At 50.0% G+C, this 12,911-nt stretch overlaps 4 protein-coding genes across 8 annotated transcripts; 3 read left to right on the plus strand and 1 right to left on the minus strand.

Annotated features, from left to right (window-relative positions):
* Positions 1-145: 145 nt before the first annotated feature.
* On the plus strand, positions 146-4,738 carry LOC122611624 (RNA-binding protein 5-B). Of its 2 annotated transcripts, XM_043784836.1 has the most exons (12): positions 146-423; positions 484-927; positions 978-1,200; positions 1,263-1,332; positions 1,563-1,636; positions 1,966-2,043; positions 2,103-2,229; positions 2,343-2,579; positions 2,635-3,105; positions 3,163-3,955; positions 4,016-4,265; positions 4,327-4,738. In XM_043784836.1, the coding sequence occupies exons 1-12, from the start codon at positions 305-307 to the stop codon at positions 4,441-4,443; spliced, it is 3,003 nt and encodes a 1,000-aa protein (XP_043640771.1). In that variant the 5' UTR covers positions 146-304; the 3' UTR covers positions 4,444-4,738. The 2 variants fall into 2 exon arrangements, with proteins under 2 accessions (XP_043640771.1, XP_043640772.1); XM_043784837.1 differs by lacking the exons at positions 146-423; positions 484-927; positions 978-1,200; positions 1,563-1,636.
* A 52-nt stretch (positions 4,739-4,790) lies between these two features.
* On the plus strand, positions 4,791-9,431 carry LOC122611625 (RNA-binding protein 5-A). Of its 4 annotated transcripts, XM_043784839.1 has the most exons (13): positions 4,793-4,973; positions 5,061-5,163; positions 5,229-5,627; positions 6,011-6,233; positions 6,291-6,360; positions 6,612-6,685; positions 7,003-7,080; positions 7,141-7,267; positions 7,357-7,593; positions 7,646-8,059; positions 8,123-8,918; positions 8,980-9,229; positions 9,290-9,431. In XM_043784839.1, the coding sequence occupies exons 2-13, from the start codon at positions 5,063-5,065 to the stop codon at positions 9,404-9,406; spliced, it is 2,886 nt and encodes a 961-aa protein (XP_043640774.1). In that variant the 5' UTR covers positions 4,793-4,973; positions 5,061-5,062; the 3' UTR covers positions 9,407-9,431. The 4 variants fall into 4 exon arrangements, with proteins under 4 accessions (XP_043640773.1, XP_043640774.1, XP_043640777.1 ...); XM_043784838.1 differs by having other exon boundaries at positions 4,791-5,163; XM_043784841.1 differs by lacking the exons at positions 4,793-4,973; positions 5,061-5,163; positions 5,229-5,627; positions 6,011-6,233; positions 6,612-6,685.
* Positions 9,410-11,140, minus strand: LOC122611626. The gene is given in 3 exon segments (XM_043784843.1): positions 9,410-10,587; positions 10,659-10,748; positions 10,751-11,140. Coding segments are annotated over 3 exon segments (1,365 nt in total). The 5' UTR covers positions 11,049-11,140; the 3' UTR covers positions 9,410-9,610.
* A 56-nt stretch (positions 11,141-11,196) lies between these two features.
* On the plus strand, positions 11,197-12,832 carry LOC122611627 (queuine tRNA-ribosyltransferase catalytic subunit). The gene is given in 3 exon segments (XM_043784844.1): positions 11,197-11,379; positions 11,448-12,574; positions 12,577-12,832. Coding segments are annotated over 3 exon segments (1,281 nt in total). The 5' UTR covers positions 11,197-11,290; the 3' UTR covers positions 12,642-12,832.
* The last annotated feature ends 79 nt before the right edge of the window (positions 12,833-12,911 follow it).

Raw genomic sequence — 12,911 nt, forward strand, 5'->3', positions numbered from 1 at the left:
TTGAAAACAGCAGCTAGAGTTCTTAATGCTTATATAAACATTTACATATATCGGTTCAGATATATTCAAATGTTACATTATAGTTGCGGCCCATTTGCCATCTTTAGCTTCACCGAGCTTATCGATATTTCGTGGCGAATGGCAAATCAAAGTATTCTTGAGAAAAAAGATCCGGTGGTCCTCCATAAGGAAACCGGGATTAAAAGATTATAGCTAGCTAGCCAAACAGATCTTGGAGAGCTTCTGCATCGGAGCTCTCTTTCCACTCGTGCCTGCCCGTCGTCAACGCCTTAGATAGTCGGCAATGGACTCGAGTAGTCGGCGCAGTTACTCTGGAGGAAGTGGAAACGAGGGAGGACGGGGCAACGACTACTACAGATCCAGGCCGGGGTCTCGATACAGTCGATCCAGGTCGCGTTCCCGGTATGGCTAGCTTACTAGATTCACGCGAATGTGTTGATTAGTACTAAAAACCCTTTTCAGTGAGCGGAATCGCGGCCATGGAGGATTCAGGCACCGGAATTCTCGCTCCCGCAGTCGGGATCGGTCGCCCGGGTTCAGGAACGATCAGCATCGCGGTGGTCGAGGAGGAGCTGGTAACGGTGACCCCGACCTGTACCACAACCTGATCAACGACGACTACAGGGATCAGGATGAGCGCAACTACAACTCTAGAAGCAACTTGGACAATCGTCAGTTCCGGAGACATGATAGCTTTGACCGTCGGAATCGGGACAGAGATGGCGAGAGTGATCGAGAAATAAACGACTATGAGTACGAACAGCGCTCCCGCGACTTGGACTCACGTGATCGTAGCTCCAAGGACAGGGACAGGTTTCAGAACAGAAGTCGCAGCCGGGAACATAGCAGACCCTGGAACAGGAACCACAATCACGACGACAGAAGCAGAAGCAACGAGCGGAACACGTGAGTATAAAGTATATGTTCTATACCTAATAATAAGCCCAATCATTCAGGCGCCATCGAGATCATCGCATGTATAACGGAGGTGGCAGGAACCGCAGTCGCGATCGAGATCGGGATCGGGAGCAAGATCGGGATCGTGAGCGGGAGAGAAGAGGCTCCTCGGATTATGACAGCGATGAAGGCCAAATGCGCAGGAGCAAATACCGGTCCACCACTGAAGCCCTTAATATTATTATTATCTTCGGTCTAACCAAGGAAATGACCAGAGCAGATGTAAGCTGAGAACAAGAAGAAAGGCAAATGAAACTCCTGCAATAATAAATTGACTTCTCTAGATTATGAGCGAGCTGATAAAGGTGAACATGGAGCCAGCCTGCATTCGCATTATCCGGAAACAAGGAACAGGTGGGTTACGAAATCACTGACTTTGTTCTTACAGCGCGGACGTAAGTAGGTTTCAAAAAGTATAAGCGACTTGGCGCTAATGGAGGCGAAGTGAACAAGTACCAATCGAATTTAACCGGCCACATGAATCGAAAAGAATACAATACTCCACAAAAATGTTACAAACCTATCGAAACATTCAACATTTTTTGACGAAAACATTTTGTATCTGCTTCTATCCGAAAATTTAGATTCATCACGCGGTATAGCGTTTGTCGAGTTTAACACCGTTGAGGAGGCAAAGCAATGGATGGATATTACACAGGTATCAGCGCAATCGTCCAGATCCCCTTGAAACTTTGATCATCAGCAGCCAAGGTTCTTTCGCTGGCAATGATAATAAACCATTCCTCTCTGTTTAGTTTCCTTTGTCCATCTAAAAATACCTCTAGTTACAAGGAAACTAAACACGACAGCATTGTTTCATTAAATTGCCCAAGAAAGCCACTCGAGGAGATTGCCAGCGGCTAAAACTTCGCGTTACGAAACACAGAAGCAATCCGGTGACTGTGTAGAGTGTGAATGAAGGCATCCATTCGATGGGTTACTAATCCGCAACCTTTCCTTCTCCTATTTCCATGTCTGGCGCTCCAGGGCGTTCTAAAGTTAAACGACGAGCGGGTGAGCATGCGGTACAGCCACAAGCGAATTCAGGACTGGAATTGCAACAAGGTTGGTGCATTGAAAGGATTATATTCTCCATGTAAAGTAATGTGATCCGCTTGTTCCAGTGTGGCGTCTGCAACTTCAAGTTTAGATTCTATTGCTTTGTGTGCAAAACATCCCGGGAAGATAGCGAAACCACCTTCTCCTCCGGCAGCGAGGGCGTGGACGAAGTCAGCAGCATCCTCACCAAAAGTATACAAACCACATACACTCTCTTGCCATCTCGCTTTGCAGCTTCGATCGCAATGAAATCGAACAAACCACTGACCGCCACGATTTCTCTACCACTTCCTCAATCCACGCAGAGATCATGCTACGCAACCTGGACGCCCTGACCAACGAAGAGGCGGTGCTCACGGCCCTCCAAAATCATGTAAAGGATCTGAGCAAAACGGTGAGCAAGGTGCTAATCAGTCGGGATTCCCTGACGCAGGCTTCGCGTGGAATTTGCTACCTTCACTTTGATACTCTCGTCGACTCGATGAATGTGCACAATGCCTTGACTTCGCTGGATCCTCCACTTACCTTAGACGACAGACTTGGTAAATGGCATTTAGGTGCACTTTATAACATATAAGTAATTACATTTTCATCCAGTGGCCATTACCTATTGCAACGACCTGGAGGAGCGCCAAGCATTGCCCAAGAATCCTAAGGCATTAGCAGCTAAAGCCAACGATCCAACTGTCAAAGACGGCGACATTTCAGCAGTTTCTCCCTCAGGAGTGGGAGGAAAATATACTCTGGCCGATGTTCCACGACTGGCTGAGTATAGTGCCTCCCTCTACGCTTCGAATCCTGCAGAGCACGCCCATTATGTCCAGTACTATACAGAATATTACACGGAAGATATAAACAAAAAGAACAGGGATTCTCATTTAACTGAAGCCAATTCCGGAGCAGCGGTCGCCCTCTCGGCCATCCAGCGCAAGCAGAAGAAGATGAGCAATATCGAGACCACGATCACAGCGGCGGCCACAGCTGCCGCACAGGCAGCGGCGGAAGTGAAGGCCACATTTGCTGCTCAGGTGGTCAGTGCGCCCAAGGGCAACGATGGAAAGATCTACCGTAAGTGGCCACATACTTGTGTTTGCTAGCACTTCTATATATTTGATTATATTCCAGCCACTCCCGACGTAACGCAGTACCAGTTTGATGAGACATCCGGCTACTATTACGACAGTAGCACGGGTCTCTACTACGATGCCCACTCGCAGTACTACTACAACAACGAGACGGGTGCGTATCTGTACTGGGATCAGCGCAGGAGCACCTACGTGCTGGCCACGCCGGCCTCCACTCAGGCAGCTCTCCAGGAAGTCCTGGCCGACGCCGAACAAAAGGAGGAGGAGGCCAAAAAGGCAAAGGAGAAGGATAAGGAAAAGGAGGGCGGAAACAAGCATGACAAGGTCAAGGTGGCCAAGAAGATTGTCAAGGACATGGAGAAGTGGGCCAAACAGCTAAACCAGAAAAAGGACTACACAGCAGTGGCCACACCACAACCAATATTGGCAAACGAAGTACCCACCACTTCGCGTGGCAATCAAGGCGGATATGCTGATGTGGGATTCTCTATTCTCGAAAAGAAGGAACGGGGCAAGTTGAACGACTATGCGCCACCACCGGCGCTGGGTCCAATGAACAAGCTAGTAAATGCCTATGGCGGAACATCGGACTCCGAAGAGGACAGCGCTCCAAGTGCGCAAACCACACTGAGTTCAGCGGGTGTTACCGGCGGCGGAGGAGGCGCTGAAGAGTCTGATTACGTGAACTTCCAGAAGCTGACGTGCCTGCTCTGCAAACGCGCCTTCCAATCGTTGGAAATCCTCCAAAAGCACTTGAAGATGTCCACTCTGCACAAGGAGAACCTGGCCAAGCTCAATCAAAACACGGGAAGCAGCATCGAAGAGGCACTGGCGTATGTGAAATCGCGTTGTATGGTGGTGTATATTATCATTGAATTTGTTTTCATTCTCAGCTATCGAGATCGTGCCAAGGAGCGCCGGCTGAAGTACGGCGAGAGCGATCCTCCTCCACCAAATAGGAGCAGGGAGCGTTTCGAGCAGGAACTAAAGACACTGCAGTCACGGCAAAAGCAGTCTACCAGCGCTGCTCCAGCCATGCCCATCAGTTCCAGCAACGTGGGCAGTCGACTGCTGCAGAAGATGGGTTGGTCGGAGGGCCAGGGATTGGGCAGGAAGAACCAGGGACGCACCCAGATCATAGAGGTAACTGAGGTGACTTTCAGCTATGAAATGGATTTAAATTAAAGCTTATCTGTTCCCTCAGGCTGACGGACGTTCCAACCATGTGGGTTTGGGCAACAAATCGGGACAGATGATACCGGGCAACGACTACAAATCCTACATAAAGAAGATGATGAAGCAGCGCTATGAGAATGCCTGAGATTATGATTTTAGTATGTGCAGCCGTTTCACAAGTTCCATTTTAACTGAAATTGCCGTTTAATTCAGCTTTTTAAGCAACATTGGCGCGAAAAGCTAAAATTATTTCCATATTACATATATATGAAGCTTCTTGAGCATTGGCTTTTGCTAACTGATTTGGCGTTCTTTTAAAGTCTGCGAGGAACTGTGAAACCGGCCTTCTAGTTTGTAATTTATTTTTTGAGTTATGATTAAGCGAATTTAAATCCTTATTCGAATGTACAAAATAAAGTCTAAAGTTGAAAAGTTTAAAAGGTTTCGTGTTGGGAAACATCCGATTGCCGGCGCTTGGCAGCACTGCCAGACAGCAGTTATCGATAACCGATAGTCAGATACCTGGGGTGAACGGCAAAAGGAGGCCGAGAATTTTTCTATTCGTGTTTTTTTTTGGAACCGGATAACTATTTGTTTCTGTCTCAATGCACAGAGACTTGGAGTCGGGGAAAAAGTTTAACCAGCTTCGCATCCTGTTAGAATTGTGGTAACCAAGTAAGATGTGCTCACATAGACGGTTCAGCTAAATGGCAAAAGGCCAAAATGCAAACACTGAATATAATTACCATCGATTCGCATTAGATATGGATTCTCGATATGGTCGCAGCTTCTCTGGCGGCAATGGAAACGGCAGCGAATCGGGCTACAGGCGCTACACTCGCTCCCGTTCCCGGTCCCGCTCCAGGTAGGTCGTCCTTTGTCCACCTGGAACCTCTTAGTGTAATGGATTACTTCCATATGCTCTTTCAGGGAACGAAGTCGGGACCGCAATGAGTACAGACGTCGCAACTCCCGTTCCCGCAGTCGGGAGCGCTCCTCCCACTACAGACACGATCGCAGTCCGGATCGCGATCTCTACCGCGATCTGATCAACGAGGACTACGAGGATCAGGGTAGCTACAGCTCGAGGCACAGCGTTGACCACCGCCAGCATCACAAGGAGGACAACTACGATCGTCGGGATGCTGATAGCCAGGGTCGCAGGGATCATGATAGCTACAGCAACCATGACCGTCGTGAACAAAACAGCTACGATAAGCGTGGCCAGGATAAATACGATAAGGACCGCGATCATCGCTGGAAAAACTACGATCGGGCTTCAAAGGAGCGCAACCATGATGACTTCGATCGAGGATCTGAGCGCAGCAGGTAGGGAATTACACAGATGGCATACTAGCCATATAATGCTCAGTTTTCAGCTTGCGTATGTTTAGATTAAAAAGCTTATATAGAAGGGTTTCATAAGAGGGGAATGTCTCAGTTTCACCCAGGTTTAAAGACCTATCGTCTTTCACTTGGAAGCCAATTGCAATGTCGAAACGATTAGAAATCAACCCTTAACACAAGTTATACATGTCACTTTGTATTGCACATAGAAGTCGGTATAAATGCATACAAATCATCTTATGAATCATTCATGCTTGTTGTATTTAATTACATTGGATTGCATACATTGTTTCAAATGAACCGAACGGGAAATTTATTCAACAATCCGTAAATTGTTTAGCTTTAACTAATCGCTTTCTTTTCAGCCGCAGCAATGACCATCGGCAGTTCAACAACAATGGAAATAGCAACTCCAGCAGCAGTAATAGAGATCGCGAGAGGGAGCGCGAACGCGAGAGACAGTATTCCTCGGATGAGGACAGCGACATGGCCAACGAATTCAGGCAGAAAGGTGGCCAAAACAGCAGCGTGGAGCCCTTGAACAACATAATCATCTTTGGTCTGAGGAAGCACGTCACGGAAGCAGACGTAATATTTGAACAATAGGCAAAGCAAATGCAGAATTAACCCAGTAATCCTCCACAGATCATGGGCGAGCTGATCAAGGTCGACATGGAGCCCAGTTCGATTCGCGTGATGAGGAAACAGCCAACAGGTGGGTTAGATTTCCGTGAGTTATGTGTATTCGATTTAAAGTGAAAAAGTAAAGAAAGCGTGAGTATTGCGTGCCCAGCAAAATGTTCGATATAGGATTTATACCAATTTCAATTATACTTGGCTTACGACATCAGCAGCAAAATTCCACAAACAAAAATACAATCCCTAAAAATGATACAATGCTAATAAAACAACCAACAACATTTTTTGACAAAAACATTTTCGTATCTGCTTCTATCTAAAATTTAGGTGCCTCACGCTGTTTTGCATTTGTCGAGTTTAAAACCGTTGAGGAGGCGAGACATTGGATGGAGTTAACCCAGGTATCCCCACAAACCACAAGAATCTTGAACATTCGCGAATCCGCCAAAACAGAAATGACGGCAAGATCCGAAAGCTTGGCACCAACTGTAGAGAAATGTATGCCTTGAGTTCAATTCTGCTGGTGGGCGGCTTTCCTTCCATTTCCTTCTGCTTAATATCAGGGAACTGAACTCAAAGGCGGGATTTCGCGAAAAGGAAGCAAGCAGCATCTGCAAAACACAGAAGCAACCTGGTGACTGTGTAGTCTGTGAACGATAAGCTACTCAGCAGTTTCAGTCACTAATCCCACTCTCACCTCTTCTCTTTTTACGTGCAGGGTGTCCTCCAGCTGGGCGATCATCGTGTCACCATGCAGTACAGTCACACTCGCATCTCGGATTGGACTTGCGTTAAGGTACATATCTTCTGCAAAGTTACTGATTGGCAGCAATAATTAGTTTTCTCTATCCATCAGTGTGGGGCCAGCAACTTTAAGCGCCGCTTTCTATGCTACGTGTGCAGCTCCTCGCGGGCGGAGAGCGAGAATGCTCTTTCGGGAGCCGGCGAGGGCGTCGACGAGATCAGCCGCATCCTCACAAAAAGTATATCCACCATGAGCAATATCTTTCAATGCCGTTTCCCTAGCTAATCAGCTAATACTCCACTAACCTGCCACGCTTTCCCCATGCAGAGATCATGCTCCGCGGCTTGGACGCGCTGACAAACGAGGAGGGCGTGCTCACTGCCCTTCAGCAGCGCCTTCCCGACCTGGCCAAAACAGTCAGCAAGGTGCTGATCAGTCGCGACTCCCTAACCCAGGCATCTCGGGGCATTTGTTACCTCAATTTTGACACACTCATTGATTCTATGAACGTGTTTAATGGTCTGACGGCGTTGGATCCGCCACTCACTCTGGACGACAAAACTGGTAAACTGACAATTTTGAAAAATTTAAAAATAGCTAAAACCATTTATTTCAGTTGACGTCACCTACTGCATTGACTCCGAAAATCGTCAAACGGTGCCAGCCGAGGCCAACTTATTTAGATCAGGTGAATCAGCGATGCCTCCGTCTGCCGTTACAGCGAGCTACACTTTGGCGGATGTTCCTCGTCTCGCGGAGTACAGTGCATCCGTATATGCCTCTAATCCGCTGGAGCATGCCCACTACGTTCAGTACTATACGGATTATTACACGACTGAAATAAGCAAGAACATCGGAGATCCTCACGTGACGGAGGCCAACTCCGGAGCTGCCGTGGCTCTCTCGGCCATCCAGCGCAAGCAGAGGAAGGTTAGCCAGATGGAGACCGTGGTTACCGTGCCAGAGGCGAAGGCCGCCTTCCTTGCCAGGGGCGCAACTGCTCCCAAGGGTAACGATGGAAAGAAATACGGTAAGTGACTAAAGTCGAACAGTAATGTCCGGAATAATCAAGCATTTGATTCTTCGTTGTCAGCTACTCCCGATGTTTCCAAGTACCAGTACGACGAGACCTCCGGCTACTACTACGACCACGTCACGGGTCTCTACTATGATGCTCACTCGCAGTACTACTACAACAATGAGACGGGTTCGTATCTGTACTGGGATCAGAAGAGGAGCACCTATGTGCTGGCCACACCCGCTTCCACACAGGCAGCCCTCCAGGAAGTAATAACTGATGCCGAGAAAAAGGAGGAGGCGGCCAAAAAGGCAAAGGAGAAGGAAAAAGAAAAGGAGGAAGCCGGCAAGCCCGACAAAGTGAAGGTGGCCAAGAAGATCGTCAAGGACATGGAGAAGTGGGCCAAGCACCTGAACCAGAGAAAAGACTACACAGCAGTGGCCACACCGCAGCCCATCCTGTCGGATACTGAGACTCCCACCACCTCCCGTGCTTCCCAAGGGGCATATGCTGATGTGGGATTCTCAATCCTTGAGAAAAAAGAGCGCGGCAAGCTCAACGACTATGCACCGCAGGCAGGACCCCCAGCGATTAGCAAATTGGTCGGCGCGTATGGAGGACCTTCCAATTCGGAAGATGATAATGGTGCCACTCAGAAAGCCCTCGAAGCAAGTGGTGGGGCTAGACGAGGCGTTGCCGATGAATCGGACTACGTGGATTTCCAGAAGCTTACTTGCCTGCTCTGCAAGCGTGCCTTCCAATCGCTGGACATCTTGCAGAAGCATTTAAAAATGTCCAATCTGCACAAGGAGAATCTGGCCAAGCTTAAGCAGAATTCCGTAGTCGAGGCTGGCATGGATGAGGGTCTATCGTAAGTGGAAATATGCTGCTAGAGTGGTGATAAACTAACTGATTTACTTACCCGTATTTAGCTATCGTGATCGTGCCAAGGAACGCCGGCTGAAGTACGGAGAGAGCGATCCGCCTCCGCCGAATAAGAGCCGGGAGCGTTTCGAGCAGGAGATAAAGACTTTGCAGTCGCGCCAGAAGGATTCTTCTGGCGCTACTCCAGCCATGCCCATCAGTTCGAGCAACGTGGGCAGTCGTCTGATGCAGAAGATGGGTTGGTCGGAGGGCCAGGGATTGGGCAGAAAGAACCAAGGACGCACCCAGATCATAGAGGTAAGAGTCGAATAAGAAAAGGAAGAATACGATTAATTCAGTGTTGATGTGTCTCCACAGGCTGATGGTCGTAGCAACAATGTGGGGCTGGGCAACAAGTCTGGCCACTTGACGCCTGGAAACGACTACAAATCCTACATCAAAAAGATGATGAAGCAGCGCTATGAGAACGCCTGAGACTCTTCTTGAAGTGTATGATTTTATTCCGCTTAAATATAGGGGCATTTAGGCATTGTTTACCTCAATTACACTTCCCCCACCTTATTGCGCTCATTTAGCATTAGTTGCGAAGTTAACATTGTAAATAGTTCGTAAATACAGTCTCAAATTAGTACTGACTTAAATTTTGAATGTTCCAAGTATGTAATATTGCAAAGGTATCTAAATCTCGTCCATGTAGCCATGCTCATAGGCATGCCGCACGGTCTTGAAAATCTCCTGGTTCGCCACATCGCCTCCGATGTCCATGGACAACTGGTGGAAGGCGGGCCCGTGCATATCCGTTTCAAAGAGGCGGGACAACTCGGCGCAATCCTTCTCAGAGCTGAGCAGCCAGGGAAGGAAGTGCATGCACACCATTGGTCCGTAGAAGGCATATCGTTTGAAGTGGGCATTGAAGCGATCAAAGCTGAATTCCTGCAGCAACTGATCCACCCGATCGTCGGTCAACTCATTCCGGTTTCGGCGCAGAACCAGTTCCAGCATTTCGATCATGCTGCGATGGTACTTGCGCAACAAGTCTGCGTAGAGCTCGTCCCTTCCCTCGGACGGCGTGTTCATGTACATGAAGAAGCTGAGGTCAATGGCTGTGGTGCTGAAGCGCAGCTCCTGGAAATCGATGGTTCTGATACCGTCCACCTTGTCCTCGGCTCCGTAGTGGAACAGCACATTGTTCCTGTTGTAGTCGCCGTGCAGGAAGGTGGCAAAGTGGCTGTCCGGCTGATCTTCGGCAAAGGAATTGGTGCGAATTCTCTCCAGCAGAAGTGTCGGCTGCTTGAAGTACTTCTCCCGCAGTCGCTCGATGGCGACCTCGAATCCGGCATCTGCCCCCTGGAGGAGCTGCTCCTTCTGCCGGTCGTAGAACTCGTAGAACCGGTCGAAAGCCACGCGATACAGGACATCAAAGACGCCCGTTCCCGAGCTGGACACGAAGGGCATGTCCAGCACTCCGGCGCGCAAGCGAGCATGCACGTTCGGCTGGAGGATCTTCGTGGCATAGCCCAGGGCATGGTACGGACCCACCAGCCCCACCATGGCCTCCAGATGATCCCGACGGAGGGTGAGCCTTGGACCCAACTGGTAGCCATCGCCCTTCAGATGTTTCAGGGCCAGCACCGATTCCCTGCCATTCCCGAGACCTGCAGAAAGAAGGTAAACGGTGGAGTTAGAAGGGAAGTCATGGAGGAAACCACTTCAGTTGGGAACGCACCTTCGACCTGACCAAACCGGGCGAAGTAGCAACGCGGAATCCAGTTCTTCACCACATCGCTTTCCAGATGACTCGTCCGCAGGACGTTTCATAGGCGGGCAGGATCTCGGCGTAGGCGAAGATTTCGTTGGAAAATTGAGTGTACGAATTGCTGGTCTCCCGGAACTCCTCCGTTCCCTTCATGAACTTGACCAGGACCACCTCCGTGCGCTTGCGCTCCGCGATGACCACGTCCAGCGTAACGGTGTACAGGGCGGACATGAAGCCGTCCAGTCCATTGGAGCACTCTACGCTGTGCGATTCCAGCGAAGCATTGGGCCCAAAGTCCTTGAAGATCTCGTACACCAGGTGGCGCTCGATATAGTCTAGCTGCTGCTGTTGCGTTGACATCGTGACCTCCACGCAGGAATCTCTAACGATCTAATGGGTAATCTTCGCTTGCAATGTAGTTACTACGTGTATGTTTGTCCGGGCAAGTAATCAAAGTGGTATCGATAGCCGCGAGCAGGGCATTTGGTATATTCCCGGTTTCCGCGAAGTGGTCACACAGAACGGCGAGTAAAACGTGCACCGGCGTATTGCGCGTAAACATAACGCATTTCGCGGGGATTTGTCTAGAGATTACTCACTGAATGGCTCCCAGCCAGATTCCTCCGCTGACCTACAAGGTCGTGGCGGAGTGCTCCGTCTCCAAAGCGCGTGCCGGACTGATGACCCTCAGGTGAGCCTCCTCATCAGACAGACCGCCGAAAGCAGTGACTAATCCGCATTACCAACTACTTCAAACAGGCACAGCGAGGTAAACACCCCGGTCTTCATGCCCGTGGGCACACAGGGCACCTTGAAGGGCATCCTGCCGGACCAGCTCATCGAGCTGAACTGCCAGATCCTGCTGGGAAACACCTATCACCTGGGCCTGCGTCCCGGCATCGAGACGCTGAAGAAGGCCGGCGGACTGCACAAGTTCATGGGCTGGCCCAGGGCCATTCTGACCGATTCCGGTGGCTTCCAGATGGTCTCCCTGCTGCAGCTGGCCGAGATCGATGAGCACGGCGTGAACTTCCGCTCGCCCTTCGACAACAGCCAGTGCATGCTGACGCCGGAGCACTCCATCCAAATCCAGAACGCCATTGGCGCGGACATTATGATGCAGCTGGATGATGTGGTCAAGACCACCACAACTGGCCCCCGGGTGGAGGAGGCCATGGAGAGAACCATCCGCTGGGTGGATCGCTGCATAGAGGCGCATGCCCGTGACGATGATCAGTCGCTGTTCCCCATCGTCCAGGGAGGATTGGACGTGCCGCTGCGGCAACGTTGCGTCTCCGCCCTGATGGAGCGCCAGGTGCGAGGCTTCGCCGTGGGCGGACTGAGTGGTGGCGAGAGCAAGCACGACTTCTGGCGCATGGTGGACGTGTGCACGGGCTATCTGCCCAAGGACAAGCCGCGCTACCTGATGGGCGTCGGCTTTGCGGCGGATCTGGTGGTCTGCGTGGCCCTGGGCATCGACATGTTCGACTGTGTCTTCCCCACCCGGACAGCTCGATTCGGCTGCGCCCTGGTGGACAGCGGGCAACTGAACCTCAAGCAGCCAAAGTACAAGGTGGACATGGAGCCCATCGACCAGGACTGCGAGTGCAGCACGTGTAAGCGCTATACCCGCTCGTACCTGCACCACATCGCCACCAACGAGAGTGTCTCCTGCTCCCTGCTGAGCATCCACAATGTGACCTATCAGCTGCGGCTGATGCGCGGCATGCGGGAGGCCATCCAGCGGGATGAGTTCCCCCAGTTCGTCGCGGACTTCATGGCCAGACACTTCAAGGCGGAACCCATTCCGGCTTGGATACGAGAAGCTCTCTCAGCTGTAAACATCCAGCTGCCGGCGGATCCGGAGAGGACAGACGACCAGGAGCAGAGCCAAAGAGCGAAAAGAGGCGGGAGACCGCGGACGTGGCAGAGGAGCAGGTGGCCTCCAGCTAACATCACTTGGAAACCAATGTTCCGATACCCTAAAGAGGCATTTTTGATTAGAAACTTAATGTTCATTGGCACTTTTCAATACCCTGAAGACATTTTATATGATATACATGACAAATATCATGCAAGGTTATCTTATAAGAACAAATACTTAATAGATATATACAAAAAATTAAAAATAAATTAAATGTAAAGAATTAATGTATTATGGAAGTGTAAATCGTTACCCTAGCTTACTATTATTATATTATTATTTATTTGTACCTAGGGTAC

The sequence above is a fragment of the Drosophila teissieri genome, chromosome 2L, assembly GCF_016746235.2.
Source record: "Drosophila teissieri strain GT53w chromosome 2L, Prin_Dtei_1.1, whole genome shotgun sequence".
Lineage (NCBI taxonomy): Eukaryota > Metazoa > Arthropoda > Insecta > Diptera > Drosophilidae > Drosophila > Drosophila teissieri.